Genomic DNA, 14,841 nt, shown 5'->3' with positions numbered 1-14,841 from the left:
ATAAGTGCCACCTATAAGTACCTATCAGTGCAGCCTTTCAGTGCCCATCAGTGTCGCCTATCAGTGCCTATCAGTGCCCACCAGTGCCACCCATGAGTGCCCATCAGTGTCACCTATAAATGCCCACCAGTGCTGCCTATCAGTGCCCATCATCAGTGCCTGTCAGTGCCACCTCATTGGTGCCACCTTATCCATGGCCGTCAGTGCCGCCTTATCAGTGCCCATCGGTGAAGGAGAAAACATACTTATTTACAAAATTTTATAACAGAAACAAAAGAAAAACTATTTTTTTCAAAATTTTCGGTCTTTTTCATTTGTTTAGCAAAACATAAAAACTGCAAATACCACCAAAAGAAAGCTCTATTTGTGGGAACAAAATTATAAAAATGTTGTGGGTACAGTGTAGCATGACTGTAACATGACTAGCACAATTGTCATTTAAACAGCGACTGCGCTGAAAGCTGAAAAGTGGCTTGGACAGGAAGTGGGTAATCCCTTCTCAGCCAGTATCATTAGTACAGTGACAGTGCATATTTTTAGCACTGATATATATATATATATATATATATATATATATATATATATGCTTATTGGGATTTTTTAGGTCAAAAATAGGAGAATACATATTGGCCTAAATTTATGAAGAAATGTCATGTTTTAAATGGTTTTATTGGATATGTTTTATAGCAGAAAGTAAAAAAAAAAATATTGTTTATTTTTTCAGAATTGTCAGTCTTTTTTTGTTTATAGCACAATTAATAAAAAGTTCAATGGTAATCAAATACCACCAAAATAAAGCTCTATTTGTGGGAAAAAAAATAACATAAATATTATTTGGGTACAACATTCCACGACCGCACAATTGTCCATTAAATTAATGTAAACAATGCCCTGGTCATGAAGGGGGGTAAATCTTCAGGAGGTCAAGTGGTTAAAGTATAACAAAATGCAACACTTTTTGTTTTATTTTGGAAAGAATGGAGAGGGATTAGAACACCTGTTCTAATCCCTAACACAGTTTTTATTACTGTCTGTGCCCCAATTAGGGAAATCCACCCTCTCTGTTTGTCCTGTTTACAGTTATCATTGAAAGTGAAAGTGAAAGAAAATACCAAGTTTTAGGAATAGGAAATTAAGGTAAATTTCCCCAATGGAAAACAGATGGCAAAAAAAAGATAGGAGTTAGAACCCTCCCTTATGCCTTGTACACACGATCGGACTTTCCGACAACAAAACCGTGGAATTTTGTCCGAAGGGTGTTGGCTCAAACTTGTCTTGCATACACACGGTCACACAAATGTTAGCCAACAATTACAAACGTAGTGACATACTAGACGTACTACGTGGTTTTTCAGATCTTTAGCGATAACCTTAGGGCTCCTTCTGCTAATTTCACGTTAGTAGAAGTTTGGTGAGTGTTGATTCGCACTTTTCATTTCACACTTTTCATTTAGTGCTTTTAATTTCGTGCTTTTCAGTTTCTGAACAGCTGTTTGTCAACCAGACATGCTGCGGAACCAGAGAAGATAATGTGTTATTTATTATCGGCCTTGGAGTTATTGCTTTTTATTTGGTAGAATAATGATTTGATTTGGTATATTTTCTATATTTTTGGATGCATAGAATGCACTTTTTGGTTAAGTTCTACCAGCAGATAGCATGTCTAATTCTTTTTTTTTTTTTTAATGCACAATAAAAAAAATGTGTAGAATAATACTTGGCTATGTGTTTTACTTCAAATGACAGTTTGGGAGTAGGCAGTTACATTTTAAAAAATACAATGTAAAATTGACAAGGGACACCAACATAGTTGTATCTTTGATCTTAAAAACTCGGGGATAATGGTGTTGTGGTAATTTGCCCAAATAAAAAAAAAACATACTAATATTATTCTTGATATCACTAGAAAGAAAAGCCTTTGAAAATTTGTTTGCAATAACTCCATCAGTATCACCAGCACACCAGCAAAGCAGCTTCATTATTATCCCATTAAAGAAGAAGAGAATGTGTGCTATATTTGGAGATTTCATAATTTGTCATGTCACGAATGTTAATTCTCCATTACAAACGCTAGTTTACAAGAACGACCACTTCTGCTTCCGAGCATGCGTGTCTGTACTTTGGACTTTTGCCCAACAGACTTGTGTACACACAATCGGAAAATCCAACAAAACACATTTGTTGGCGGAAAATTTGAAAACATGCTAGCCAACATTTGCTGGCGGAAAGTCTGACAATTGTCCGATGGAGCATACACACAGTCGGATTTTCTGCCAACAGCCTGACAGCCAACATTTCCCGTCGGAAAATCCAATCATGTGTACAGGGCATTACTCTATCCCAAAAAATAGGTTGTGTCTATAGTTCTACTTTAACTTCCCCTGTCTATTTTGGAATACTACTCCACCAGCTATCAGATCACCAGACATCAAGGGAAGCTCTGACATGAGGAAGCGAAGCCTCGTTCTACTACCAAGAAGACTCTCTCCACACGAAGATACAGTGTGGAAAAAGGCATGGTAAATAAGGAATGGGGAAAAATCAGCTGCAGGGAGACCACAAACTATTCTGATAACAATGTTAAAGAAAGGTACAGATCTATTTAACCAAAGTATTGATAGACAGTCCTCAATCTATGACATATGTTCATGTCCGACTCACCCATAAAGTATGTAAAAGTGCACCACAGAAGCAAAAATTAGTAGTAAACAACTGTATTTTAAAGGCTAAGTTTACCTTTGTGCACTTTTTTTTTCCTAAATTCCAGCTCCCCAAGTACTAATTCAGCATTATTGTACTTATTTTGCAAAAATAAAACAGCTTTCCATTAATTCTGCACCTGCTTACCTAACTCTCCTCATAGCTGTTTAAACACACTGCTTGATTAGTTCTGCCTTACTTTCTGGTCAGACTTTAGGTCATGACCCAGGAAGGAGTTGACCAGCTGACCTCATTAACACACACCCTGCATCTCCTAACCTCAGCTGGCCAACTCCTTCCTGTGTCATGACCTAAAGTCTGACCAGGAAGTAAGGCAAAACTAATCAAGCATTCTGTTTAAACAGCTATGAAGAGAGTTAGGTAAGCAGGTGCAGAGTTAATGGAAAGCTGTTTTATTTTTGCAAAACAATTACATTAATGCTGTATCTGTACATAGAGAAGCTGAAGTTTAGAAAAAAAAGGTGAACAAAGGTGAATGCAAAAATAATGCAAATATGGTTTCAAAAAGGTAACACACAAAACAAAGAAATAGGTTTTCAACTTTTGACATTCTCATTTATATGTGATACAGAGCACCACTAAAAGGTGCAGCTACAAAAAGTTACCCTTAAACTAAATAAACCCACAGATTGTGGAATAATGTAATAACAGTTGTATAATATAAACTTTTAAAGTGGGAGTAAACTCTCATGTATGATGTCTGCCTATAGGTAAGCATATAATAAGGCTTACCTACAGGTACAGTAAATATCTCCTAAATGTGCACTGTTTAGGAGATATTTACTTTAGATGCAGCCGGTGATGTCACCAGCGCATGCGCTCTGAAAGAACGGCTCACGCACACATGCGCAGGATTGACTTCATCGTTGGCTTGGACATTCATATCGCTGAAGCCCACAAACACAGAAAGAAGACAGAATGAAGCGCCTTCAGTGGTGACAGCATGCCGCTAGATGGCTATACAATGCATACTAGCACATTATGACTTAAACTGCCCAGGGGCCCTTTTTTTTTTTTTTATGAGGTTTACTACCGCTTTAATATTGTAAAGAAAGGATGTAGTCTTACCAAGCTTTGCAACAGCTGCTTAGGTGTTTAAAATGGCTTTGGACATAAGAATGTATACAAAATGCTTGGTAAACAATGCTTGGGACACCAACTGCAACAAGGTACACATGCTGTATGCACCTAGGTGCAATCAGGGCTGTGCACCCTCACCTACAGGGATGTCATACTGGGAGCAGCAGCTGTCTCCTTCCAGCCGCTGAGCCCCAATAGACACCAGGGTGGCTGCTGGAAGGGGGTTCCACGCAACACTTGTACATCTCTGTGTTAGTAAACCTCAACCTTGAATGAGGCATTCATTAAATTCCCACTTTTTTCCTGGTTTCCAATTTTGGCTTTTTACCCTCATCATGACTGAAGACCCACCATGTAAAAACAAAACATTAAATATTGTGCACTTGGTAAATTTAAATCAAACCTTAAAATAATAAAATGTGATGGGAGACTGCACTCACTTATAACTGAATACAAGGTAATTAACCTGATGGAAAAAAATCTGTGTTGCACCTCCCCTTTAAATTTTCAACCTAAGATAAACAACTCAGGCTCTAAAATGTCACAGTAAATAATGCAAGACAGTAAAATAAATATGTACTCATGTGAAACAAAAGTCCAGTAAGCAAGAATTACATGTGCTGATCAATACTCCAAATATGCAAACTCCAGGTGCATCTCTGCTGTGAGACAAGAGCCTCTTACTAGAAATATATGACCCCTTCTAACCGAGATCATGCATACTTACATGTACTGAAAGTGTCCACAGGATGGAGATGGCCAGCTTGGCAAGGATCACAACCCAGACCGCAATCAGCTCAGCAATGAATGAGGGCAGCAGGAGAGGTTAGGAGAGAACCAAAGCAGGCCAGATTGCTTAGCACCATATAAATCACTGCATTTATTTAGTATAAAGTATTTAGTGTTTAGTATAAAATTGCACATGCAATTTTGAGGCTTGAGATGCCTTGAATCTGTTTATTCAGTGCAACCTCAGCTTTTATATTTTTTTACAATAAATGTAAAAATAATATGTTTGTTATTAAATTGTGCTTGTGTGCACTAAAATTAATTTAAATATATTTGATACTGAAATGATGGATTTGATAAAGAGTTATGCTAATATTGTGTGACATAAAAATTGCAACTTTTGGCTTGTAATCTTCTGGCCAAAATGTGCAAATAATAAATAAATAAAAGCAAAAAATGGTTCCAAATGTTTCTAACATTAAAAGGGATTATGTGAATGTGAATGTCCAGTCAATATCCTGTGACATTGTTACCAGGCTTGTAAATTCTTACAGAAGCTCAGTTCCTACTGACTTCACACCCCCAGAACTACATTTTCCAAACGCACTCTCCGTGCACACAAATGGTCCAATTTGGTAGTATAGGCTGTTTTTTAAATTATTATTGCAATATTCTCAGCAAAATATATTTTCTTTTAATGTCACCCCATGCACTAAGCAAAGTGAAAATGTATTCTGCAACTCCAGTGCGTGTGTACAGGCTTTTAGAAGTCAAAGCATCAGCACTGTTCTGCTGGGAAAGAAACTAATGTATCCATGTAGATTGTAGGGAGGGGTGGGGTTCTCTAGTCCAGCAGGCAGGGCTGACTCTAATTTCAGTGTTCAAATAGGAAGTTAGGAGCACACTAGATTTCTGGCAGATCAACGGTTATTTTTTCTGTACCTTATTATTTTGAAAGGGATAAAAAATGGAAAGATGTGCATGTACTGCAGGGTGTGGCAAATATATATATTTTAATTGTGCCCTGATGCACACTTTAAACTTTCAGAAATTATTGGAAAAACACAAGCTGTTAAAATCAAAATTCATTATAAATAGTTGAGTTTTCTATGCAGTATATATTCAACATTATCTCCTACAAGAAAACAGAAAGAAAATGTTCCTTGCTGGTAGTCATAGTCAAAGTCACCTTTATGACATCTACATAATAGTATATCATACCTTACCAAACAAATTTTTTGTTCAATAATCATAACCAGTTTAAGTGAACATGTTAAGATATTAAATAAATTATTACGGTTACTTACCCTTTCTGCTGATTGTGCTGTTCCAAAAAATATTGGTATAAATGCTAACCAAATAATGCAGGTGGTGTACATTGTAAATCCAATAGGTTTGGCTTCATTAAAGGTTTCTGGCACTCCTCTTGTTTTAATGGCATAAACAGTACATGTAACCATTAATAGAATACTGTAGCCCAGGGAGCAGATTAAAGAAAGTTCTGAAATGTCACATTTAAGAACACCTCTGGCGTTTTCCGGGTCAGGTGTTCTTTGCTCCCCGTAGTCTACTATTACATGAGGTGGATCTACTACAAACCATATGAAAACCCCAAGCAATTGAACTGATATAAGACTAAAAGTAATCACCAGTTGAGAGGCAGGGCTTATGCATTTAGGAGCAGTCACAGATTTCTTTCCTTGCTCAAATATTCGATGGATCCTATTTGTTTTTGTGAGCAATGCAGCATAACTAAAACACATGCCAAGCCCAAGGAATATGCGCCTTAAAGAACAAACCACCATATCAGGAGTTCCAATCATTAAAAAAGTGATGGCATAACACAGAAAAATCCCAGTAAGTAACACATAGCTCAATTCACGTCCAGATGCCCTCACAATGGGAGTATCGTTGTATCTTACAAAGGTGACTATTACAAATGTTGTTGCAACTATTCCCAAAATGGCTATGAAGACTGGAACAACTGCCCAAGGAGAGTGCCATTCAAGTTTGATAATAGGGATTAGTGCGCAGCCAGTACGGTTTGCATTTGGCTTTTGATCTAAAGGACACAGTTCGCAGCTCAGCTCATCTACTTGGTAATGATAGCCTTCACATCGTTCACAGCTCCAGCAGCAAGGGACTCCTTTCACAGTTTTCTTTCTTTCTCCAGGCTTACACGGCAGGCTACAAACAGATGCTGGTTGTGTGTGTTCCTTGCTTGTCCACTGCATATCCTCCACCTAAAAGAATAAAACATTAATAAACCTTCTGGAACATTCACATTTTTAATTTTAGAATGGAGTACTGAAATAATTTGATAATGAAACACATTTGCAAAATTATTCAACATTGTTTCACATTAAAAAGTAAATAACGTACTATAGCCTGAGGAAAATCTGAATTAATAATTTTCCATATCCTCTTTTTTTTTATTATCAAATTTTATTTTTATTTAAAGTTCCACATATCAATTCATACAAGTTTATATTCAATAGTTCAGGAAAGAAACAACATGAATACCAAACAATCCTATATATTCTATTCCAAAAAACTGATGTGCTTACCCCGCCCACCCCAACAGAAAAACAAAAACAAAATAAAGCAAAAAAAAAAAAAAAAGGGGGAACTTCCCCCCATCCTCTCCCTCTCAGCACCCACCCTACTTCAGACTACCCCGCTACCTCCCTTCCTGATAAACACCCCTTCTACTCCAAATCTTATTGTCTTTAATTCCACCATACCCCCCTATACTCTTGTGAGAAGAAAGAAAGAAGGAAGAAAAAGGGGGATTTTTTTTTTTTTATATATATATTACCCCCCCGAACGTGTAAGAGGCCATTACTATCACCCACTTCTTGTTGTTAATAGGGAAACCCCCCCAAAACAAAATCCTTCCACTCTTATGCCTCGTACACACGGTCAGATTTTCCGATGAAAAATGTTCAATGGGAGCCTTTTGTCGGAAATTCTGACCGTGTGTGGGCTCCATCGGATATTTTCCATCGAAATATACGTCGTGCAAAATTTGAGATCTGGTTCTCAAATTTTCCGACAACAAAATCAGTTTGCGTAAATTCCGATCCTGTGTACACAATTCCGACGCACAAAGTGCCACGCATGCTCAGAATAAATTACGAGATGGAAGCACTCGGTCTGGTAAAACTAGCGATCGTAATAGAGATAGCACATTCGTCACGCTGCAATTTTTTAAATAGTTTAATGCAGTGCATTCTCTTCTTCTTTAGAATGCTAGAAGAATGAAGTTGTTTTGCTGCTCATATTCACACAGAGTTCTCGCAAACTGATTTCTTTATTATTTCTCGTGATCTCATGAATAATATTAATTTTGTTTTTCGTCACATCTCCATAATAATGTTTTTTTTTTTTTCTTTTTTTATTAAGATCTGCATTTTTCTATTTTTCTAGTGTTCTTCATTAGGGATGAGCCGAACACCCCCCGGTTCGGTTCACATCCAGAACATTTGAACATTCAAAAAATTTGTTTGAACACGCAAACACTGTTAAAGTCTATGGGACGCGAACATGAATAATCAAAAGTGCTCATTTTAAAGGCTTATATGCAAGCTATTGTCATAAAAAGAACATGTATCAATGCAAGAAAAAGTTTTAACCTCCCTGGCGGTATGATTATTTCAGATTTTAGGTGCTGAAAGCGGTACCATTATTTTGCACAGAAATTTGGCGTTTTATATTGTAGGCCTGTAATTCTTAGGAATAGTTCACTTAAATCTGTCCAAACAAGAGTCTAGTAGACATCCCGGGTATGATAAAGTTTGAAAAACGAAATAAAAAATTATAATATAATAAATAACTATAAATAATTATAACAAATAATAATATAATAATAATAAAAATTATATAATAATGTAATCAAATCAAAAACACTGAAATTTGCTCAGTTGCAGAATTGTAGCTTTTGTTACTTTTAGTGTTTGATGACGGATCTCCTCACAAATCACTATCGCTCAATTCTGCAAGTGATTATAATTTATTATCGCTTTTTTCTAGCTGGTCTAAAACCACTTTTGATGTAAAGAGACAGTTTTGGTTGCTATGGACAATCTCCAGTTTCCTGGCAGAAAGAACAGTTTTTATATATATAAAACTGCATGCAGGACACTGGGCAGACCACTAGGGACAAAGGGGATGTGTCATTATTTGACACAGTACTGTAATCAGTAAGATTACAGTATGCTGTATCTATACTGTGTGTTTCACTTTTGAATTTACCGCCGAACTCCGTCCCCGTGCGTCGCAACGCTCGCAGGGAATGGAGCTCGGCACTGTGAATCGAGCGAGACACAGCGGCTCGCCGATCACAGCGGAGAGGCATCGCAGGAACCAGGGGACAAGGTAAGTAAACTCTTCCTGGATCCTGTGATGCAAGCCCGAGTCTGGCTCAGGGATACCGCTTTTGGTATGAAAAATCCACCCCGAGCCAGACTCGGGAATACCGCCAGGGAGGTTAAAAGGCCGTTTTTTCGGGACCAGTGATTTTAATAAAGCTTAAAGTGAAACAATAAAAGTGAAATATTCCTTTAAATTTCGTACTTGGGGGGTGTCTATAGTATGCCTGTAAAGTGGCGCTTTTTTCCTGTGTTTAGAATAGTCCGACAGCAAAATGGCATTTCTAAAGAGAAAAAAAAGTCATGAAGTAATAGCGGTGTCGGCTATAGTGAATTGTCTATGGGAGAAATCAAAAGTGCTAATTTTAAGGGTTAATATGCAAGTTTATGTCATAAAATGTGTTAGGAGACCTGGGTCCTGCCCCAAGGGACATGCATCAATGCAAAAAAAATGTTTAAAAACGACCATTTTTTCGGGAGCAGTGATTTTAATAATGCTTAAAGTGAAACAATAAAAGTGTAATATTCCTTTAAATTTCATACCTGGGGGGTGTCTATAGTATGCTTGTAAAGGGGCGCATGTTTCCCGTATTTAGAACAGTCTGACAGCAAAATGACATTTGTAAAGGAAAAAAGTAATTTAAAACTACTCACGGCTATAATGAATTGTTGGTCTGACAAAACACATAAAAGTTCATTGATAAAAACAGCATGGGATTTCCCCACAGGGGAAACCTGAACCAAAATTAAAAAAAAAAATGCATGGGGTCCCCCTAAATTCCATACCAGGCCCTTCAGGTCTGGTATGGATTTTAAGGGGAACCCCACGCCAAAATGTAAAAAAAAATGGCGTGGGGTCACGCCAAAAATGAAACCAGACCCTTATCTGAGCACGCAACCTGGCAGGCCGCAGGAAAAGAGAGAGGGATGAGAGAGCGCCCCCCCTCCTGAACCGTACCAGGCCACATGCTCTCAACATTGGGAGAGTGCTTTGGGGTAGCCCCCCAAAGCACCTTGTCCCCATGTTGATGGGGAGAAGGGCCTCATCCCCACAACCCTTGCCCGGTGGTTGTGGGGTTCTGGGGGCTTATCGGAATCTGGAAGCCCCCTTTAACAAGGGGACCCCCAGATCCCGCCCCCCATGTGAATTGGTAATGAGGTACAAATGTACCCCTACCATTTCACAAAAAAAGTGTCAAATAGGTTAAAAAGCACAGTGTAGTAGTGTAAATTTATATGCCATTTCCTGCACATATGAGCTTATAGATGTAGAATAAGTTGATTCAATCGTTTTTTTTAATTTGTGCAGTTTTCAGCACTTGATTTAATTCTCTTTCCCACTCTCTGATAAAATAGGGGACTGTGGTGTTCTGGCCACTAAGGATCAGTCTGTACATCTGTGACAGCAAATGTCTGGCATCCACCAAACACACACACTGATCTTCAAATGCCGTAAGTGAGTTCAGAAGTCTTAATAAGGGTTTCATGTTATTAAAGAAGCCCGCCATTTGTTGATATCTCCAAACCTCTATAGGTTATATTGCCTAAAACTGACTCTAACTCAGTGTCAGGTCACTTGAGTCCAGGTGACAGATGCACTCTGTAGGAGTCGGAAGTGCACCACTAGGTAGTGGACATCCATCACAGGATCATCAGACTGGGCAGAAGTCAGTGGATCCCTGAGACCAGGTTGGTTAGAAAGTGATGTGGCACAGAAGTCAAGCTGGATAGCTTCACTGGGCATAGGCTGAACTGGTGCAGAGGCTGGCTGAACAGCATTTCCAGGTGCAACGACCACCAGAATCGCATCACAGGGCATAGCAACTGTGGAACTGGTGGATGAGTCAGCCTGGGTGTGCGTCCAAGGGGTCCAGGAACAGGCAAAGGTAAATGACCATGCAAACTGGAGTTAATGATCGGCTCAAGTTCACAGGTGGGTTCCTCATCCAGAGTGCCACATGACCCAGAGAGTGCCTCTGCCCGACTATTGCAGGAGACATTCCAGAAATCTCTATATGCAGCGGGAAGAGCAGAAGATACTGGGATGGTGGCAACAGGAAGTTTCTTTTTTGGGGTAACCTTGAGTAGGCAGGAAGAGGAACAGGAGGAACCCCAAGCCAGGATCCATCCAGCAGTCCAGTCAATGTGTGGAGAATGGAACCGTAACCAAGTAAGACCTAATATGATAGGAGATGAAGCCTTAGGTTAGACAAGGAAGAGTATCCACTCTTGGTGGAGTGTCCCTACTGACATCTTAACGGGGAGGGTCTGGAAGTGGAAAGGATCCTCTAGGAGAACAGTGCCACCAATCGCCAAGACCACCAATGGCGTTGAAAGGGGCAAAAGGGTAAGTCTCATGGAAGATGCAGTTTCCCAATCCATGAAATTGCCAGCGGCTCCGGAATCCAGATGTGCCGAGACCGAACGAGAGGAAGCGCCGACATGAAGGAACACAGAAAGAAGAAGACGAGAAGGTAAAGGTGATATTTCAGGGTCTAATACTCCACCTTCCAGATGTGTTAGCCCCGAGCGTTTTTCCGGATGAAGAGAACAAGTGTCACGAAAATGACCTTTGACCCCACAATAGAGGCACAGACCCAGAGTTCTGCGCCTAGTCCGTTCTTCAGGAGACAACTTGGTCCAGCCCAGCTGCATAGGTTCCTCAGCAGGCAGGGGGTGCTCCTTGGATCGAAGAGAAGGGACTGGGAGCTCAGGCTGCTTAAGGAACGGGGAGTGCTGGCGTCTTTTTTCCAGGGCCCTCTCCTGAAAGCGAATATCGATCTGGTTACACAAGGTGATGACACAGTCCAGGTCAGCAGGAAGGGATCTTCCTGCTAATTCATCCTTCACTCTATCAGAGAGGCCATGTAAAAAGGTTGCAACTAGGGCCTCATTATTCCAGCTCAATTCAGCTGTGAGGATATGGAACTGAAGAGCATACTGTCCCACAGAAGCGGACTCTTGACGGAGACGTAAAAGAGCGTAGCCACTGAGGAGACATGACCCAGTTCCTCGAAGATATTCCGAAAAAGTTTAAAGAAATCAGACAGGCTAGAAACCACTGGATCATTCAGTTCCCACAGAGGGGCAGCCCAAGCTAGCGCCTCGCCGGACAGGAGGGATATAATATAGGCTACTTTCGCCCGATCGGACAGGAAGTTTTGGGGCTGAAGTTCAAAATGAATTGTGCACTGGCTAAGGAACCTCCTGCAAGCCTTGGAGTCCCCAGAGAAACGGGCCAGACCTGGAAGTTGTAATGAATGTGTGGCTGCGACAGGTGCGATAGGTGCAGCAGCAGATAGCGGTTGAGGTTGTTGAACCTGGGGTCCTAATGAGGCCTGAACCTGTTCAAAACGGGATGCCAAATCCTGAAGGAATCACATCACCTGGGTCTGATGTGATTCCAGGGTCTCAAGTCTGCGAACTAAGCCCTGCAACAGATCATCTGCGGGTAGCGGCACATCAGCCGGGTCCATGGCTGATCAAACTGTCAGGTCACCTGAGTCCAGGTGACAGATGCACTCTGTAGGAGTCGGAAGTGCACCACTAGGTAGTGGACCCTAGGGCTGACTGCTGCGGATTGAACCCTGGAAGGTTCAGAAAGCAGGTCTACTGGATCACTAACACAGATCCCACTGGGAGCTAGAGCATAGATTCCCCAGGGCGCGGAGTCTAAGAGCCGGCAGGTGTTCACCAGAGCCTCTAGTGGTGAGGATGGACTGAGCTGCAGTCTGGCTCCAGGTCGCTGCCCCCAGGGTCTCACAGCTCATGCTCATGGTAGACCACAGGAGAAGAGGAAGGAGGTAGCAGGCTGGAACAACAAGGAAAGTAAGGGATAAGCTGAATGTCAGGGCGACTAGCAGACAAGGATAAACATAACACGCCAAAGGTCAGGGTCACAAGCAGACAGGGAAAGTCGAGAACAGGCCAAAATCGGTAACAGGAATCAGACGTAGGAAACACAGCAAGTACACATGAAAGCTAACACACAATGGTTGATCAGCACTGCTGGCTTGCAGTGCACAGACTAATATAGGGTTCCCTGATAGGGCCTTGGGTGGGGCCATGCTTAGAGGAGAGATTATAAAACCAGCCAGGTGTGAGTGGTTGGCCTCTTAGTCTGAACACATGAGGAGAAGGTAAGCTGACAGAGAAAGATTACTGCATAACCATGACACTCAGAGAGTGTTGACAAATTTGCCACATGTGGTGTCTCCGCCATGCCCCATGCCCCCAGAAATCCCATCTCCTCCCCTGGAGGGAACTACAAAAATCCCTCCAGTGGAGCCAGAGGGGACATCTGAGGGGAATATTTCCCTGCTTTATTTAGTTTGTCCCATACTAACAAGGAGTTCCGAGTCAGAGGTGATGTCCACTTTGAAAGTCCTCTTGATATACTCGGAATCCAGGGGGCCCCCGCTAACTTACTCCCAGCCATTGTCTTTTCTAGTGGAACCCATATTTTATTTGAAGAGTTATGACACCAATTCAAGATTCCGACTCGAGACATAGCCCTATAATACAATGATATATCTGGTAGCCCCATTCCCCCTTCTGTTTTACTTCTACGCAAAATGTCATAGGCCTACCTTGGCCATTTGCCATTCCAAACGAATGCTACAAAGGCCTTCTGTGCTTGTCTAAAGAAAATCTCTGGTAACATAATTGGTACTGTGTGCAGTAAATTAAACTAAATTATCCTGGGTAATATGCTCATGTTGATGGCACTCACTCTCCCAAACCATGTTAAATATTGGCCCTTCCATTTCTTCATGTCCCCTATTATTCCTGTCATTAGGGAGCCATAATAATTATTATTATTATACAGGTTTTATATAGCGCCAACAGTTTGCGCAGCGCTTTACAACATGAGGGCAGACATTACAGTTACATTACAGTTTGGTACAAGAGGAATCAGAGAGCCCTGCTTGTTAGAGCTTACAATCTAGAAAGGAAGGGTCAATTGATAAAAAAGGTAATAGGTGTGGGGGGGGATGAGCTGATGGAGGAAGTAAAACAGTGTTAGAAGCAGGATAATCTTCTTTGAAGAGAATGGTTTTCAGGGATCGCCTAAAGATGGATAGATTAGGGAACAGTCTGACAGATTGGGGTAGGGAGTTCTAAAGGATGGGAGAAGCTCTGGAGGAATCCTGGAGGCAAGCATGGGAGGAGGTGACAAGGGAGCTAGAGAGCAAGAGGTCTTGGTATGACCGAAGAGAGCGGCTTGGTTGGTATTTTGGGACTAGGTTAGTGATGTAGCTGGCAGCAGAGTTATGGAAGGCTTTGTAAATTATTGTTAGTACTTTGAATTTTATTTGTTGGGTGAGTGGAAGCCAGTGGAGGGATTGTAGAGAGGGATGGAGGACGCTGAATGGTTGGTAAGGTGGATGAGTCTTGCAGCGGCATTCATTATAGAATGAAGGGGGGTAGTCTATGTAAAGGTAATCCAATGAGGAGGGAGTTGCAGTAGTCAAGGCAAGAGATAACCAGGGAGTGAATTAGAAGCTTGGTGGTGTCATTAGTTACAGACTGATAGATGTGCCATTGATCTTGACAGAGAAGTTAGGGAAGGGGGCACATGGGGGTAATATTAAGAGCTCAGTTTTAGATTCAGTTTGGGGAAGTGGTTTGACATCCAGGCTGATATGTCTGTTAGTAAATCAGTGATGCGTGAGGAGATTGATGGGGTGAGCTGAGGAGCAGAGAGATAGATTTGGGTGTTATCAGCATATAAATGGTAGTGAAAGCCATGGGTAGGGATGAGCCGAACACCCCCCGGTTCGGTTCGCACCAGAACCCGCGAACGGACCGAAAGTTCGCACGAACGTTAGAACCCCATTGACGTCTATGGGACTCGAACGTTCGAAATCAAAAGTGCTCATTTTAAAGGCTAATTTGCATGGTATTGTCCTAAAAAGGGTTTGGGGACCCGGGTCCTACC

The 14,841-nt window shown here is 41.1% G+C and overlaps 1 protein-coding gene across 1 annotated transcript in view; it reads right to left on the bottom strand.

Moving 5' to 3' along the window:
* Positions 1-14,841, bottom strand: part of GRM8 (glutamate metabotropic receptor 8) — a 1,893,470-nt gene that overhangs the window by 263,994 nt on the left and 1,614,635 nt on the right. Inside the window, exon 9 of the mRNA XM_073619763.1 lies at positions 5,838-6,773. Coding sequence (XP_073475864.1) covers positions 5,838-6,773 — 936 coding nt within the window. The remainder of the gene's footprint in view (positions 1-5,837; positions 6,774-14,841) is intronic.

The sequence above is a fragment of the Aquarana catesbeiana genome, linkage group LG03, assembly GCF_042186555.1.
Source record: "Aquarana catesbeiana isolate 2022-GZ linkage group LG03, ASM4218655v1, whole genome shotgun sequence".
In the NCBI taxonomy this organism is placed as follows: Eukaryota; Metazoa; Chordata; class Amphibia; order Anura; family Ranidae; genus Aquarana; species Aquarana catesbeiana.
This window is presented reverse-complemented; position numbering and strand designations above follow the sequence as displayed.